Source organism: Podarcis muralis, chromosome 8 (genome assembly GCF_964188315.1).
Source record: "Podarcis muralis chromosome 8, rPodMur119.hap1.1, whole genome shotgun sequence".
NCBI classification, from domain to species: Eukaryota; Metazoa; Chordata; class Lepidosauria; order Squamata; family Lacertidae; genus Podarcis; species Podarcis muralis.
In genome coordinates this window covers 85,452,864-85,466,791 of record NC_135662.1, presented here as the reverse complement: position 1 = coordinate 85,466,791, position 13,928 = coordinate 85,452,864, and the positions used below count along the sequence as shown (strand labels likewise).

General features: G+C 42.8%; 1 protein-coding gene and 1 long non-coding RNA gene across 2 annotated transcripts in view; one reads left to right on the top strand and one right to left on the bottom strand.

The window, feature by feature from the left end:
- Positions 1 to 5,243: 5,243 nt before the first annotated feature.
- Positions 5,244 to 7,899, bottom strand: LOC144328754 (uncharacterized). The gene is made up of 2 exons (XR_013394061.1): positions 6,734 to 7,899; positions 5,244 to 6,631 (listed from the first exon to the last, which is right to left on the bottom strand). It is a non-coding gene; the product is annotated as an uncharacterized LOC144328754 (long non-coding RNA).
- Positions 7,890 to 13,928, top strand: part of DELE1 (DAP3 binding cell death enhancer 1) — a 19,251-nt gene continuing 13,212 nt past the window's right edge. The window contains exons 1-2 of the mRNA XM_077933456.1: positions 7,890 to 8,035; positions 8,121 to 8,232. Of these exons, the coding sequence (XP_077789582.1) occupies positions 7,984 to 8,035; positions 8,121 to 8,232 (164 nt within the window). The 5' untranslated portion in view covers positions 7,890 to 7,983. The remainder of the gene's footprint in view (positions 8,036 to 8,120; positions 8,233 to 13,928) is intronic.

The window sequence follows — 13,928 nt, the reverse complement described above, 5'->3', positions numbered from 1 at the left end:
AGGTTGGCAGGAGCTGGGACAGAGCATGGAGCTCAGCCCATCACACAGATTTGAACCGCCAACCTTCTGACGGCAAGCCCAAGAGGCTCAGTGGTTTAGACCACAGTGCCACCTGCATCCCTACACCTGAAAATGTAAGAAATCTCCAGTCATATGGTGATTCTACTTAATAGATCCTTGACTTAAAAGTCATTGCCTTCAAGGTGTTTTTTAAATATCAGAACAAGAACCAAGGAAGTACAGCAAAAGCGAAAGTTGTCACAATCATAACACATCCTTAAATACAGAAATTGCTTCACATCGACATGTATTACATGTATATCATTTGACACGTCTATACTTGTTACTCTACACTTGAGCCCTATTCGCATGATGAATCTACGTTACACCTGTAGACATCTTCCAGATCTGTAGACCTCTGTACATTTAACCAAACCTCTAAGCAGAGACTATCTGTGGAGGAGTTCTTTGTGATCTGCATCAGTACTCTGAACGCTGCACAAAGAGCATGGAGATATGCACATTCTAAGCTCTAGCCAGAGCTACAGCTGAACATGCAGAAAAGGGGGGAGTGTAGGTATAAACTTAAGAACATAGGCAAAATCTTAGATTAGATAAAAGTCTAGATTAGATCCAGTCTATTCAGCAACTTTTCCATGGGTTTGGGGCCCAAAAGTGAATTATCAAAGATCAGACTTCAATATACTACCCAAATTACAACTTAAATTTGCACAAATGTGACAAATACCATTAGTGGTATCCTCATTTAGATATTTAAGTGTGCAGGTCTTCAAAAATAAACTATATTGCCATAATTATGGTCAATTGTGGTCCAAAATGAAGCCAGAGATAGACATTCTCTCATTGGAATCTTTCACTTTTCAGTAGAAGAGCTACCATAAAAATGATGCTGTTACCTTGATTCACATACATTTACGTACTTATTTTATACACTACCTTGGGAAATACCATCATCTCTAGAGATGGCATCGCAGATAGAATTTTTCACCTTCAAAAGCACAAAACCCAGAATAGCAAAAACCATGAGATACAAATCCCCTTTAGAAGGTGGATGTGGATCCCACAACCTTTACTTTATAACCAAGCATCCCAATTTAGATACCTAATTACCCTCATGAATGACACAGGAAAAAAGCAATGGGTACAAGCTGAAAAAAGCCTTTATTGGCACAGGAAGATACAGATGGCATTCATTTTAATAAAAAGGAAAACATAGCAAATAAAAAAATCCACTATACCATCAATACTGCACTGAAGGTTTGGCATCATAGGAAAGGTAGTTTATTGCCAGGAATCTCCCCTCTGACACCAATCCACAGATATCCAGACTTCTATCAAAATGATAGGAACATAAACACAGATGCACCGAAGAAGGATTACTACATAAATACACAACCCATACATGGAAAACTAATGCAAAAAAAGAGAGTTTCGGGTGGTTGTATTGATACCAGTTGAACACTTTAATAATATGGACCAAGGGCATAGATATTTAACACATTTTGAAAAAATTATGCATGGTAGTTTAGAGAGTAGCTCCTCCTCTTCCATTCCTTTCCTATTTTGTCTTTCTCCCTTTCAGGATGCAGCTGGTAACAGACGTCATGCAGGTCTATCTGCCTGAAAGGCAGAGCAGTGGGAAGCCGACACATCCATCACAGATCTGCTGTTGGAATTATGAGAGCACCACAGGTTCTAACTGTCAGTCACCAGTTCCAGTTTGCTGCTTCCATATGCTTCCAGCCAGCAGACTCTCCCTCACAATCCCTGCCAATTAATGCCTATTAAGTTCACAGCTTCATTATTGTAAAACAGAATGAGCTGACCCCTCCCTTTCTCCAACAGTTCACACACATTCACTGAAGCTTAGATTCATGGTACCTTAAGGAGGTGGTGCAGAATGGCCAATATTTGACCAGATTTCAGGTCCAGAGAGGAACAAAGCAGGGGTGCCCTTTATCACCCCAGCTTTTCATTTCAGCAATCAAACCAGTGGTAAAACAGGGCAAATTATCGTATTAAAGGTATTAAAATAAATGGCATGGCCCACACACTTAGTAAGTTTGCTGATGACATCACTCTGGTTTTCTCCGACTTGGAGACCTTCTTGTCAGACAACATTCGGGTGATTGAGTGTCTGGACTGACAATGACTCAGAATCTGAAACACCGTGCTTGAACTTTCCTCCTCAATCTAAATTACACGAAATTGTCAAATTCAGTTTTCCCCCTAAATATTTTTAAATATACAAGACACCAGACACTGGTCAAAAATTTGTAAAATAAGCTTAGTATGGATTGTCTGACAGGGATGGCTAACAGTGCCCTCCTGCACCCTCCTTATAAAGCTTAGCTTGTTTCTCTCTCTCTCTCTCTCTCTCTCTCTCTCTCTCTCTCTCTCTCTCTCTCTCTCGCTTCTTATAGAGGAAGAGAAGGGAGGGGAATGAGCAAAAGACTCCACCTCCGTACCAAAGCCGCTCCTGTGGGATGGAGATACTGGAGACAGGGGTGGGACCTGCTGGCAGTGATTGTTTTTTGATTGGCTAAGCAGAGATGGGCAAAGCATTTAAGAAGCCTTTGAGTCAGTGAAAAATTTATTAATGACTGTGACAGGAGAAAGATTGGGTTATGGCTCTGGAGGTGCTGGGAGGGCTACTTTGCCCAACAGAAGAGCTTCCACTGTGAAATGGCAAGAATTGACAGGAGACATCGATATTCTGACATGCGCTCTCTGAGAGAGCTCACAACCCATGCTTGCTTTCCTTGGTGCAGTGCTTTCAGATAAGCAGTGTACTTTCAGCTCACCGGAACCTCTTAAAAAATTCCCTAAAGGAGCTAATGCAGTTTACTTCTACACCTGCCAGCGGTCTAGCTTCAGCACCTTGCAAAAGTGGCAGGTGGGAGAAGAGCCACTGTGCAGTGCCTCTGATACGATTACGCTTTCCCAATGAGTTATTGCTAGGTTAAAGGGCTGTGATAGTGCCAATATCCAAAGCTGGGTTATTGTGTTATTTATGCGCTATTGTCACTGGATATTAGCTCTATGATCAATCCCAGTGACAGAGGCTGCTTAGCCTGTCACACTTTGTTTTATCTTCCATCCTTACTACCTCAAAATTGCTAATCCAATGTCTCTATAACCAATTTAGGGGAGATCAAACCCTGCTGTTACAGAGTGGTATGAAAGCAGGTTCTTGGTCTCCAACATTGCACAGAAGATGAAGTCTTCAGGCTTTGGAGCTAAGCTGCCGCTGCCTGTTGTCTGTCTGTCCATCTATTAGCAAAACACCCATCATTAGGATTGTGTGTGTGTGTAGCAAGAGTGGTTCCTGCCTCTAGATCCCTGTGAGGGAGATCCCTGTATAGGGACAAAAGGCAGAACAAGAATGGTAAACGTTCACTTGAATAGGGGAACGCAAAGAGATACATTAAGACAAATCATTGGAGTGGAGGCTAAACCTCCTTGCTACTCAGTCACTGAGAATTAAGCTTTTCCTATCCATATAGTTCTATTCTGGATTCGTCATGGCATAGAATCATAGAATTGTAGAGTTGGCAGGGATCCCAAGGGTCATCTAGTCCAACCCGCAGCAATGCAGGAATCTCAGCTAAAGCATGCCGGACAGATGGTCACCCAACCTCTGCTTAAAAACCTCCAAGGGAGAAGAGTCCACAACATCCCAAGTGAGACCATTCCACTGTCGGACAGCTCTTAATGTCAGAAAGTTCTTCCTAATGTTTAGTTGGAATCTCCTTTCTTGTAACTTGAAGCCATTGGTTCAAATCCTACCCTCCAGAGCAGGAGACAACAAGCTTGCTCCCTCTTCCATGTGACAACCCTTGAGATACTTGAAGGTGGCTATCATATCTCCTCTCTGCCTCCTCTTTTCCAGGCTAAACATACCCAGCTCCTTAACCATTCCTCATGAGGCTTGCTCTCCAGACCCTTGACCATCTTGGTTGCCCTCCTCTGCACACATTTAAGCTTGTCAACATCGTTTTTATGTTGTGGTGTCCAAAATTGGACACAGGACTCCCAAGCGTGGTCTGACCAAGGCAGAATAGAGTGGTACTATTACTTCCCTTGATCTGGACACTAGACATCTGTTGATGCAGCCTAGAATAGCATTAGCCTTCCCCCCTCCCCCCGCTACTGCATCACACTGTGGACTCATGTTAAGCTTGTGGTCCACCAAGACCCCTAGATCCCTTTCACATGTACTGCTAGGGGGCCAGGTGTCCCCCATCTTCTATTTGTGCACCTGGTTCTTCCTGCCCAATTCTGTCTTCTGCGGCATTAGCTACCCCTCCCAGTTTGGTGTCATCTGCAGATTTGATTAGCACCCCCTCCATTCCTTCCTCCAAGTCGTTTGGAGGAGTCCAAATCAATTAATTTCATAAAATTTCTCTACCGCTGGATTATAAAGCAACCACCACCTTCAAAGTAGTTTACAAAATGGGAGATATTTCCTATGACTTGTTGCTAGGAGCGAGACTTTACCCTTAGACCTCCTCATCCCCGTTTCTTTCCGTTTCTGCCCAGTGTGTTCTGTCAATAAACAGCTTTCCTTAGGTTGCAAGGAAGTGAAATGTTATGAGTTTGTGGGTGCCAGACTCCCCTGTGTCATGAGTTTCTGGGTGCCAGGCATTGAACCCCTGGACACTGAACATCTGGGGAGTTGATCTAAGCCTTGTTTAGATGTACCCCAACCTCTACATTTGATTATTGGCTATTAAAAACTAGTTGAAACCATTTTATTTCATTCACAAAAGAATTGGACTGGTACTATTACTTCCTTTTATCTGGACACTATATTTGTTGATGCAGCCTAGAATAGCATTAGCTTTTTTTGCTGCTGCATCACACCATTGACTCATGTTAAGCTTGTGGTCCACCAAGACCCTTAGATCCTTTTCACTTTTACTGCTAGTAAGTCAGCTGTCCCCTATCCTATATTTGTGCATCTGGTTCTTCCTGCCTAAATGCAAAACCTTACATTTCTCCCTATTGAAATTCATTTTGTTAGCTTGTGCTCAATTCTCCAATCTGTTAGGGTCATTTTGAATTCTGATTCTGTCTTCTGCAGCAATAGATACCCCTCCCAGTTTGATGTCATCTGAAAATTTGATGATCAACTCCTTCAATCGAGTCATTTATAAAACCATTGAAGAGCAATGGGCCCAGGACCCCACTTGTGGCTTTTTTCCTGGAGGACAAAAATGTCCAGGAGGACATTACTTTTTTATTATGATTTTCAGTTTTATACATTTTGATAACTTTACAATCATTTTAACATTTCAAAATTCAACTTCCGTCCCCCTCTGTCACTTAATATTTTTTATATATATATTTTTCTGCATATCCAAATTAACTTAATTTGCTCATTTATTCATCTACTTTAAATATACTCTTATAAAACTGCAGGTTATTACAATGTTCTTATCTGTTTATAGTTTATTTGTAAATATTCAAGAAACCATTTCCATTCTTTTGTAAGCAGTTTCTAAGCGGTGGGTTTCGCCATTTCTGCATATTCCATAAGATTTGGTATCCATTCTGGGACTTATTCTTTCCTTTATTGGACAAGTAACCCAGGGGACCACACTGGAGACTCATGGTATTTTTAAAATACTGTAAATTCCGGCATATAAGGCGACTTTTTAACCCCGACAAAGAGGCTTAAAAGTTGGGGGTCGCCTTATACACCGGATATCCACCCCCTGCTGCTGCAGCGGCTCCAAAGCAGCCGCAGCGGCGGCAGGCTCCGCTCCTGGCGTGGAGCCTGCCCACTGCTACTTCGGAAGCAGCAACAGGGGCGGCGGGCTGCACTCCGCTCTGGACTGCTTTCTCCCGGCACGGAGCTCACCCCCCGGCTGCTTCTGAAGCAGCGGGCAGCTGGCTCAGCTCCGTGCTGGGCAGCCTTCTCCTGGCGCAGAGCTGCCCAGCGTATTAGGCAAATGGGCTTATAAGACGAACCCCCAAATTGCAACTGCCAATTTGGGGGGTCGTCTAATACGCCCAGGCGCCTAATACGCCGGAATCTATGGTATATATCTATTTATTTATATAACTGGGGGAACTGGGTCTTGGTGGGAGGAGAGCTGTATTGGAGCTGCGGGACTCACTGCTGTCGCTGTCTGGAAGAGAAAAGACGAGAAACCCAGAAAGATGGGTTATCAACATAATAATAAATGAAAATATTGAGAATCATTTTCATTTATTATTATGTTGATAACCCATCTTTCTGCAACGATCTCAAGGTGGCTTAGATTAGCCTACCTTTCTTCCTTCCTCATTCCATCTCTGAACTCTTCTTGAATCAGGGAGCTGCCCCCCACCCCACCGCAGGCAGATTCTCTCTGGCCTCCCTGTTCCTCATGAACAAAGATCAACACTCTCCATCCATATTGACATCGGTGGCATTCATTCACTGGTCGTACAGTCGTACATATATGGTTCTTATCTTCGTTAACTCCTCCTTCTCATTTTTAATTAATTTACTTCATCATCCCATTGATGTGGCGATATTTCTACCTCCTCCTCACAGATCAGGGGATGGATCTTTGGCATGTGACAGAAGGAGACCAGTAGCCCATGCAGCCTTTGAAACCTAGGGAAGAAGCGGGAAAATAATCAGGAAATGGGTTCTAGAGACTTCCTTGATACTCTATATCTCTGTGCTGAATTTGGAGCACCTGGCAACTAAACCTACTTTCAGAAACCTTTGTTGGAGAGTACAGCAAGCAGTTGAACCCACGGAGGAGGGCATCTTGTCAAAGGACCCGCCAAAATTGGGAGATGCTCTTCTTGTGATGATGCCCACAAGGGGGAACGCAAGCTATTTCCCTCAAAGCATCTAAGATGGCCCTGAGGACAATCTTCAAAAATAAATCTAACCATGGCCTGATTCCCTATGTTTCTAAATCTTAAGGGGTAGCAAAAGAAGCAGACTGTGGAAAGAAGAAGAGCTCCGACTTACAGGCGAGATGAAGAAATTTTCATTTTTCAGAAGACACAGTTCATGTAAACAACCTCTTTTCTTTGAACTATCCTCAAATAGTTGCTCTTCCCAAATTCTCAGCCAAGTCTCTCAGCAGGGGGACATGTCACAATGGAGGACATGACCCTGTTACTGTAGCTGTCATACTTAACCATTGGCATTGTTCCCCTTAACATGCATTTTTCAAATATATCTTTCAGTGGGTTAAGCAGTTTTATTCAATTTATTTAGAAAAGATCGAGAGCTGGCTTTACAGATGCCATTTCTCCTGTTTTCTGTGCTTTTCCTACTTTCTTGCGCTGTAAACCACCCCCTGCCAAGTTTGGGTGAAGGGTGGTGCTGTATAAATTGAATATGCCACATAATCATAATAATTCATCTCTCTCTTCCAGAAAGCTCCTGCCCAGGCACTTTAAGGAGCAAGGCGCAGCAGCCGCACCCCATTCGTCCAGGTTTTCCCCGTCAAAAACGTGTGTTTTTTGCAGAATCAATGGGGTATTTTTTGCGGACTCAACAAAACCTGGACGTATGACAAGGGGGTTTATTTTCTTTTTTCTTTTGAAAATAACCCTTTAAAAATCAGAAAAGGCCCCCAAACTTCTTCTTTTTTTTTCTTTTTTCGTTGGGTGAGCTGTTCCCCCTCCCAAAAATCTCAACATATCTGTCCGGATTTCCACTTTTGGGAATATGGCAAAGCGCGAGGATAAGCCTCCTTCTCGCGCGCAGGCGCATTCGCGTCCTGAAACAACCGTTGGTCGAGAGCAGGCAACGAACCGCGCGCTCGGCTCCAGTGCGCACGCGCAAGCTCCTCCCGTTATTTCCGCTCCCTCCCGCTTCGGCCTCTCAGAGGAAGGGGCGGGGCATCCGGAGCTGGATGGAGACCCCCGGAAGAAGCCAGCCGCTCGTGGCGCGAGCCTGACGCAAGCCGGGCGCTCTGGCCGGGGGCGACGAGGCCCCTCTCTATGGTCGCCGGGACGATGCTGTGGCGGCTGCTGTGGAGCCTCGGCCGGGGAGGTGCGTCCCGCCTCGGGGCGGAGGGAGGGCGCGGCGGGGGCCTCTCGCCCTTCTCCTCACCTCTGTCTCTTTCTCTCCCGCGCAGTGAGGCCCCCCGGAGGAGGAGGAGGAGGCGGCGGCACAGTCGCCCTCTGCCGCCACCGGCCTGTGGGCCCGGCCCGGCCCTGTGACGGAGACCCCTCGCCGACCGAGGACAGGTGAGGCGCCGAGACCCCGCCGCACCTGCAGCCGCGCTCTCCCGGGGGGGGGGCTGTCATTGCCATTATCACCGTTATTTATTGGGGCTTGTGAGCCGCTTCGTCTTGCCCGCAAGCAGAGGCAGGAAAAATAAAGCCTCAAGCAGGGCTGACAGGAAGGAGAAAAGGGCGAAGGGCAGCCCAGGGAAACGGGGGCGCCAGGTGAGCCTCCCTGGGTTACCTGCGCAGGTGTAAACGACACCCCCCCCAAAGGCCTTGAAAAGTTGCTGGATCAGTTTCGTCCGTTACGTTTATTCAACGAGAAGAACTTGTTTTTATATTTATATATATATATATATATATATATATATATATATATATATATATATTCTATTTTTATTAGTTTTCAAATACAAAAACAAATTTATACATTCCATACATCTTAATTACATCTTACTTCTCTTTTTTGACTTCCCTCCATTTGTCTGCCATTCCTTCCTATTGTTACTTTTTTACACATTTCTGCCCTTTTAACCCTTTCCCCTCACAGAGCTTCCTTAAAGCTTACAATCGTAATTTTATTATCACTCAGCTTTTGCATATATTGGATAAACTTTTCCCAATCTTCTGTAAAACTTTGGTCTCGTCGATTCCGGACCCTTCCTGTCATTCTGTCCAGTTCTGCATAATCCATCATTTTAGTTCTCCATTCTTATTCAACGAGAATAACTTGTAATTGGATTTCAATTAAACATGCAATTAATTGGTCGCTCTTTTGAATTTTATTGGGTTATCGTCTTTCTTAGCGGGCCATGCAAACCACAGGGGCTCCCAAAATGTTTGGGAACCAGCCAATAAACCGTTGGCTGTTACACAGAGACTTCGGATAGAGACGCAGCATCAGTAACACAGCAGGCATGCTTGTGTGGAAAGAAGTGAAGTGCTGCCGTTTCCTTTTAATCACACTTTGCTCCTGTGTGGGTGGATTTTGAAAAGCCAGTGAAAGTAGAAAAATAACGAGATCTATCCTTGCTTGCAATCTGAAACATGTTTTGGGTTGGATCGCTTGTGGGAATCTAAAACAATCACTGACAGAAAGAGAACCACTTTCCTGTATAGTCAGGTACTATATCAGTGGGGCAAAAGGAGAAATAAACAACAGCGACAATTTTCTTGTTTATTTCCCCAACAATATATATATACGAAAGCAAATATATATATATATATATATATATATATATATATATATATATATATATATAGCAATATTAAAACAAAAACCTTCTGAAATTGGACTACATAACTGGCAATCATTTATTACTGTACAGTAACCATTCATGGCTGAAATAAAGTTATAAGGCATGAATTCTGTGCTTTATAACTTTAGACTACATTTGGATTGGTAAGAACAATTGTTACTATTCTAAGTGCAAAAGAAATGATGGAAATCCATACAGTGGTATCTTGGTTTGCATATGTCTTGGTTTGCATATGTCTTGGTTTGCATACGTTTTGGATTACAAACACGTCAAACCCGGAAGTGCATGTCCCGGTTCACAATCTTTTTTTGGATTACAACCCTTTTCTTTTTCTTTTTTATTACGAACAAATTTTTTTGGGAGGTCCCATTGTTGAAAGCACTCCTTGAGTTAAAACCTGTTTTGGTTTACAAACAGACCTCCAGAACGGATTATGGTTGTAAACCAAGGTACCACTGTATTTTTGCAAATTTTGTTTTTAAATGGTATCACAGCTGTGCCCTTAATAAAAATAAATTGGCTAGAAATGATGGCATAGAATTGTGATTTGCTATAGTGAGGATAATAATAAGAAATGTATAATTTTAGTTCGTTTGTTCGTTCGTTGGTTCATTCGTTGAAGGAGACCTAGCTGACCAAGTTTGACCCACAGGTCAGAAGTTTCTCACCCCTGGCCTAAACTGACACCTCACAGCAAGCCCAGAATCTGGGCAAAACCAGGCCATAAGGCTGAAATGGGACTCTCCCCACACCACACCCTCTGGCTAGAATGTGTCCTTGGATTTTGATCATGCTTCTTGGATGGAGGATAGAGAGGGATGTCTGAGTGTATGTAAATACAAGTCTACTATACAACCTTAAAATTAAAGTTTGTTGCTCTAATTTTGCACTGGTATCCCCCCCCCGAATGCTAGCTTAAAAAGAATTCATTTCTCAGTCTGAAAACAGGTTCTCCATCCCAGCCCTAACCTTGGCTCTTTTCAGCATTAGTTCTGTCCTGCGATATTCATGATGGGTGGCAGCTCAAGCAGTTGTCCAGAAGAGTTCTTGTTTGCCTGAGGCTACATTCTTTAAAGCAGATTTCCAGTGTGCTTAAAGGGAAAGATGTGCAATTTATATTCTCAGCATGTGATTGTAATGATCAAAGCCATTTTTTCTCTGGAACAAGACTTTCAAGCTCATGCTCATTTTTCAGAGCTCATTGGCTTTGGTTGCAAAACTGTACAAATAAAGGGCTTTAGAAACTGCAAAGTTTATTCACCCTGGGGTTCTTTTTGTGGAGTGCGGAACGGGGAAACCTTAGCTATTTCAGAGGGAGGACTTTTCACATGAGGGCTCTTCAACAGAGCGTTTGCTACCTTCACCTTAGTGTAGCCAAATTTTGGCAACTGTAAAGTGATCAGGAAATATTGCTCACTGCAGACACATAGATTATCAATCTAGCTTTGGCAAGGATTGTGTTCTTTTAATATCTTTGGGAGTCTTATGGAAATAAAGCTTTGAGCTTCTTGTCGCCTGTGCTTTTATGACTTCTGGTCTGCCCAGCTCCACATTACAGGTGTTTCAAAGATGAATTTTGGGCATGGTTATAGTTAAGGGTGGGTTGGGGGAGCTAATATGCCTTGGAAGAGGGCCAGGTCTCTTCTTTCTCTTACTTCAAGCCTCCACCTTGTTGTGTTGTATCAGTTTTAAGCTCATAGAATTGTGCCTGCAAGCATGATATTCTGCCCCAACAAGACATGGGTCCAATTAGGAAACTCTCAAATAGGAAATGTACATTTTCCTCAATTTTTGTTCAACCCAATTTCACATGCCTTTTGTAATAATATTAAACACATACACACAATGCCCTATTGACATTTGGAAAAAATGGCAGAAAAAATACTGTTCGTATATTCACCACTAATGCCAATGAAGTATTATTCTAAAGCTAATGACCTCTATTAAGAATACATTATTTTGACAACCAAAGGGTTATTGTTTGAAATATTTTTACCAAAATTCATGCCCAATCTCAAGAAAGCAATTAACCTTGGCATTAAGGAACCTTACCTGTAAGATGGCTTCACGTTTATCAACTTTTAGATCTCTTGCAAGACCCTGTAGTCCACGCTCATGCCACTCATCTGTTCTCCTAATGGAAAGGTATTTGTGGTAGCAATGTTTAAGAGCTTACTGAATTATTAGTATTAGTATTATGAGATTTTAGCCAAGTATAAAATCTAATTGGGAGATGAACCTGAGGGAAACCAAAGATGAAACTACCCGGTCAGGAATGTGGGGGGAAGGCCCCTTTAAATCTAACACTGTTCTTACAAGGGAACAGGCATTAAAAATAGCTCATAAATGGTATTTTACACTGGTCAATTTTTCCGGTGTTTCTTTGGAGTACTACCATTTGTGCTGGAGAGAATACGGTCAACGGGGCACATATGTGGTGGGAATGTCCAAAACAACAAATATGGTTTGAGATATAAGTAGACATTTTAAAAATGATTAAAGACCATATTCAGTTTTCTCCAAAACTTGCTTTACTCTGGATATTTGAAGGAATAAATGAGGACATTAAATCCAAAGAACTGCATACCTTCCTGATTTCTTGCAGCAAGACTGTCTAACTCAATGCTGGAAGACACTTTTGATTTCAGTATTACAAACTAGTGGAATAAGATTTGGAATTTTGCTCTTCAGGAAAATAATAATAATTTAATAACAATAGTTTTATTATTTATACCCTGCCCATCTGGCTGGGTTTTCCCAGCCACTCCAGGTGGATTCCATCACATATAAGAACAAAAGATGTCAAACGTTTCAAAAAAGCCAAGACGGCATTTCAGATTCCTAAAGGGAAAGGCAGAACCAGACTCCTTCATGACAGTCTGGTGGGGAATTTTTAGACTTTGTTAAAACCCATCAAATACATCTACCTGTTCCTTCGGCATTTACGGACCTCTAGGTCAAGTAACTTGCTCCATACTCACCTTGGCTGGAAGAAACGCAACCATAATCCTTCTCCTCAACATAATCCTTGGACCCTCAACTTCTTAGTTGTCAGCTTAACCATACTGATCCTTTATATAATAGTATAGCAATATTATGAACAATTGTTATTGCCCTATGCCTCATGTTTGTTTTTCTGTTAATGTATATGCAGAATATTAGTTTTGAAACTTAATAAATAAAAAAGAACTTTTCTTGGAAAAGCTTTCCTTGGAAAACAGTGCCCACTGTCACCACGCAATTCTTTTGTAGCCAGAGGAGCTGGTCATGTCATTCCAGTTCTTTTTCCATTGCTACCTCTACACAGTCCCGACTCTGATAAGTGTACCTGCATTATATATCTGTTTTCAAGCAGCTCCCCATTAATGCTTTATATTTTTAGTTGTGCATTTTCTTTTTTAAAGTGATGAGTTGTGAAAGTGGTTTGTGTCACAGTGTTTTGCCCTAGAATCTGACCCTATTAGAATATTGCTTTGATGTGGACGCTGGTGCACGTTCTCAGATTAGCACCCCATGCTCCAAGCATAGCCTAAGTCCCACTGCCTCACTGAATCCCTGAGGCACTTGGGACTGCTATTACTGATACAGATTTAATAACACTGCAGTTCATTACATGGTCACAGGTTATTAAACAGAGAACACTGAGGAATTAGATTTCAAGACTTTAATAATGCTCCAAATGATAGATGTAAACCATAAAATAAGCTGTAATACAATATTCCCTCATCTTGCATGGTACTCGGATCCAAGGGTTTCACGCAGTGCTATGTTTCTAGAAAAAGAGGTGCTGGAACTCACCACGAATGCCTCCCTTGTTCTCCTATAATGGCAGTGCTGCCCACCTGAGAGGCGCCGGAACTGAGTTCTGGCTGAAAGAAAGCCCTGGTTACATCAAGCCCATGGCTTGCGAGTAAGGAGGTAGGGAGAGAGCATCCCCAGCACTCCCAGATCTGGCACGCTGAGTGGGCCTTGCTCCGCAAGCAAAGCATAGAGCTTTAAAACTTTTTTCACACTGGGTTGCCAAAGCAGACCTGGTGCTAAAATAGCTTTTAAGATCTCCGCCTTGCTTGGGGAGCAAGGACTGCTTGGTGTGCTGGCATGAGATCACCCCCAAAAGTCACATTGTCCCATGAGATCTTGTGAGAGTATTCCAAAGTTGGTGTGCCAAGTGGACCCAATTCAGAGAGATCTTTTAAGCTACCTGCCTTCCTTTGAACTTCCGGTCTGCCTTCAACATGGTATTGTTGAGATCGCATGAGTCAAATGCATGTAAGGTGAAGGATTACTGTTCTTGGATTTCTCAGTTAAACAGAACTTCCCCCTTATCCCTTTGGGGTTTCGAGTGGAACATTGCACATGCAGGGACAGTTTTTCCTGGCCTGCACTTGAGTCCATGCCTTCCTGTCTCACCTGCAGGATACTGTCCTAGGTGTGGGGTTACTGTCTGTGGGAGACACT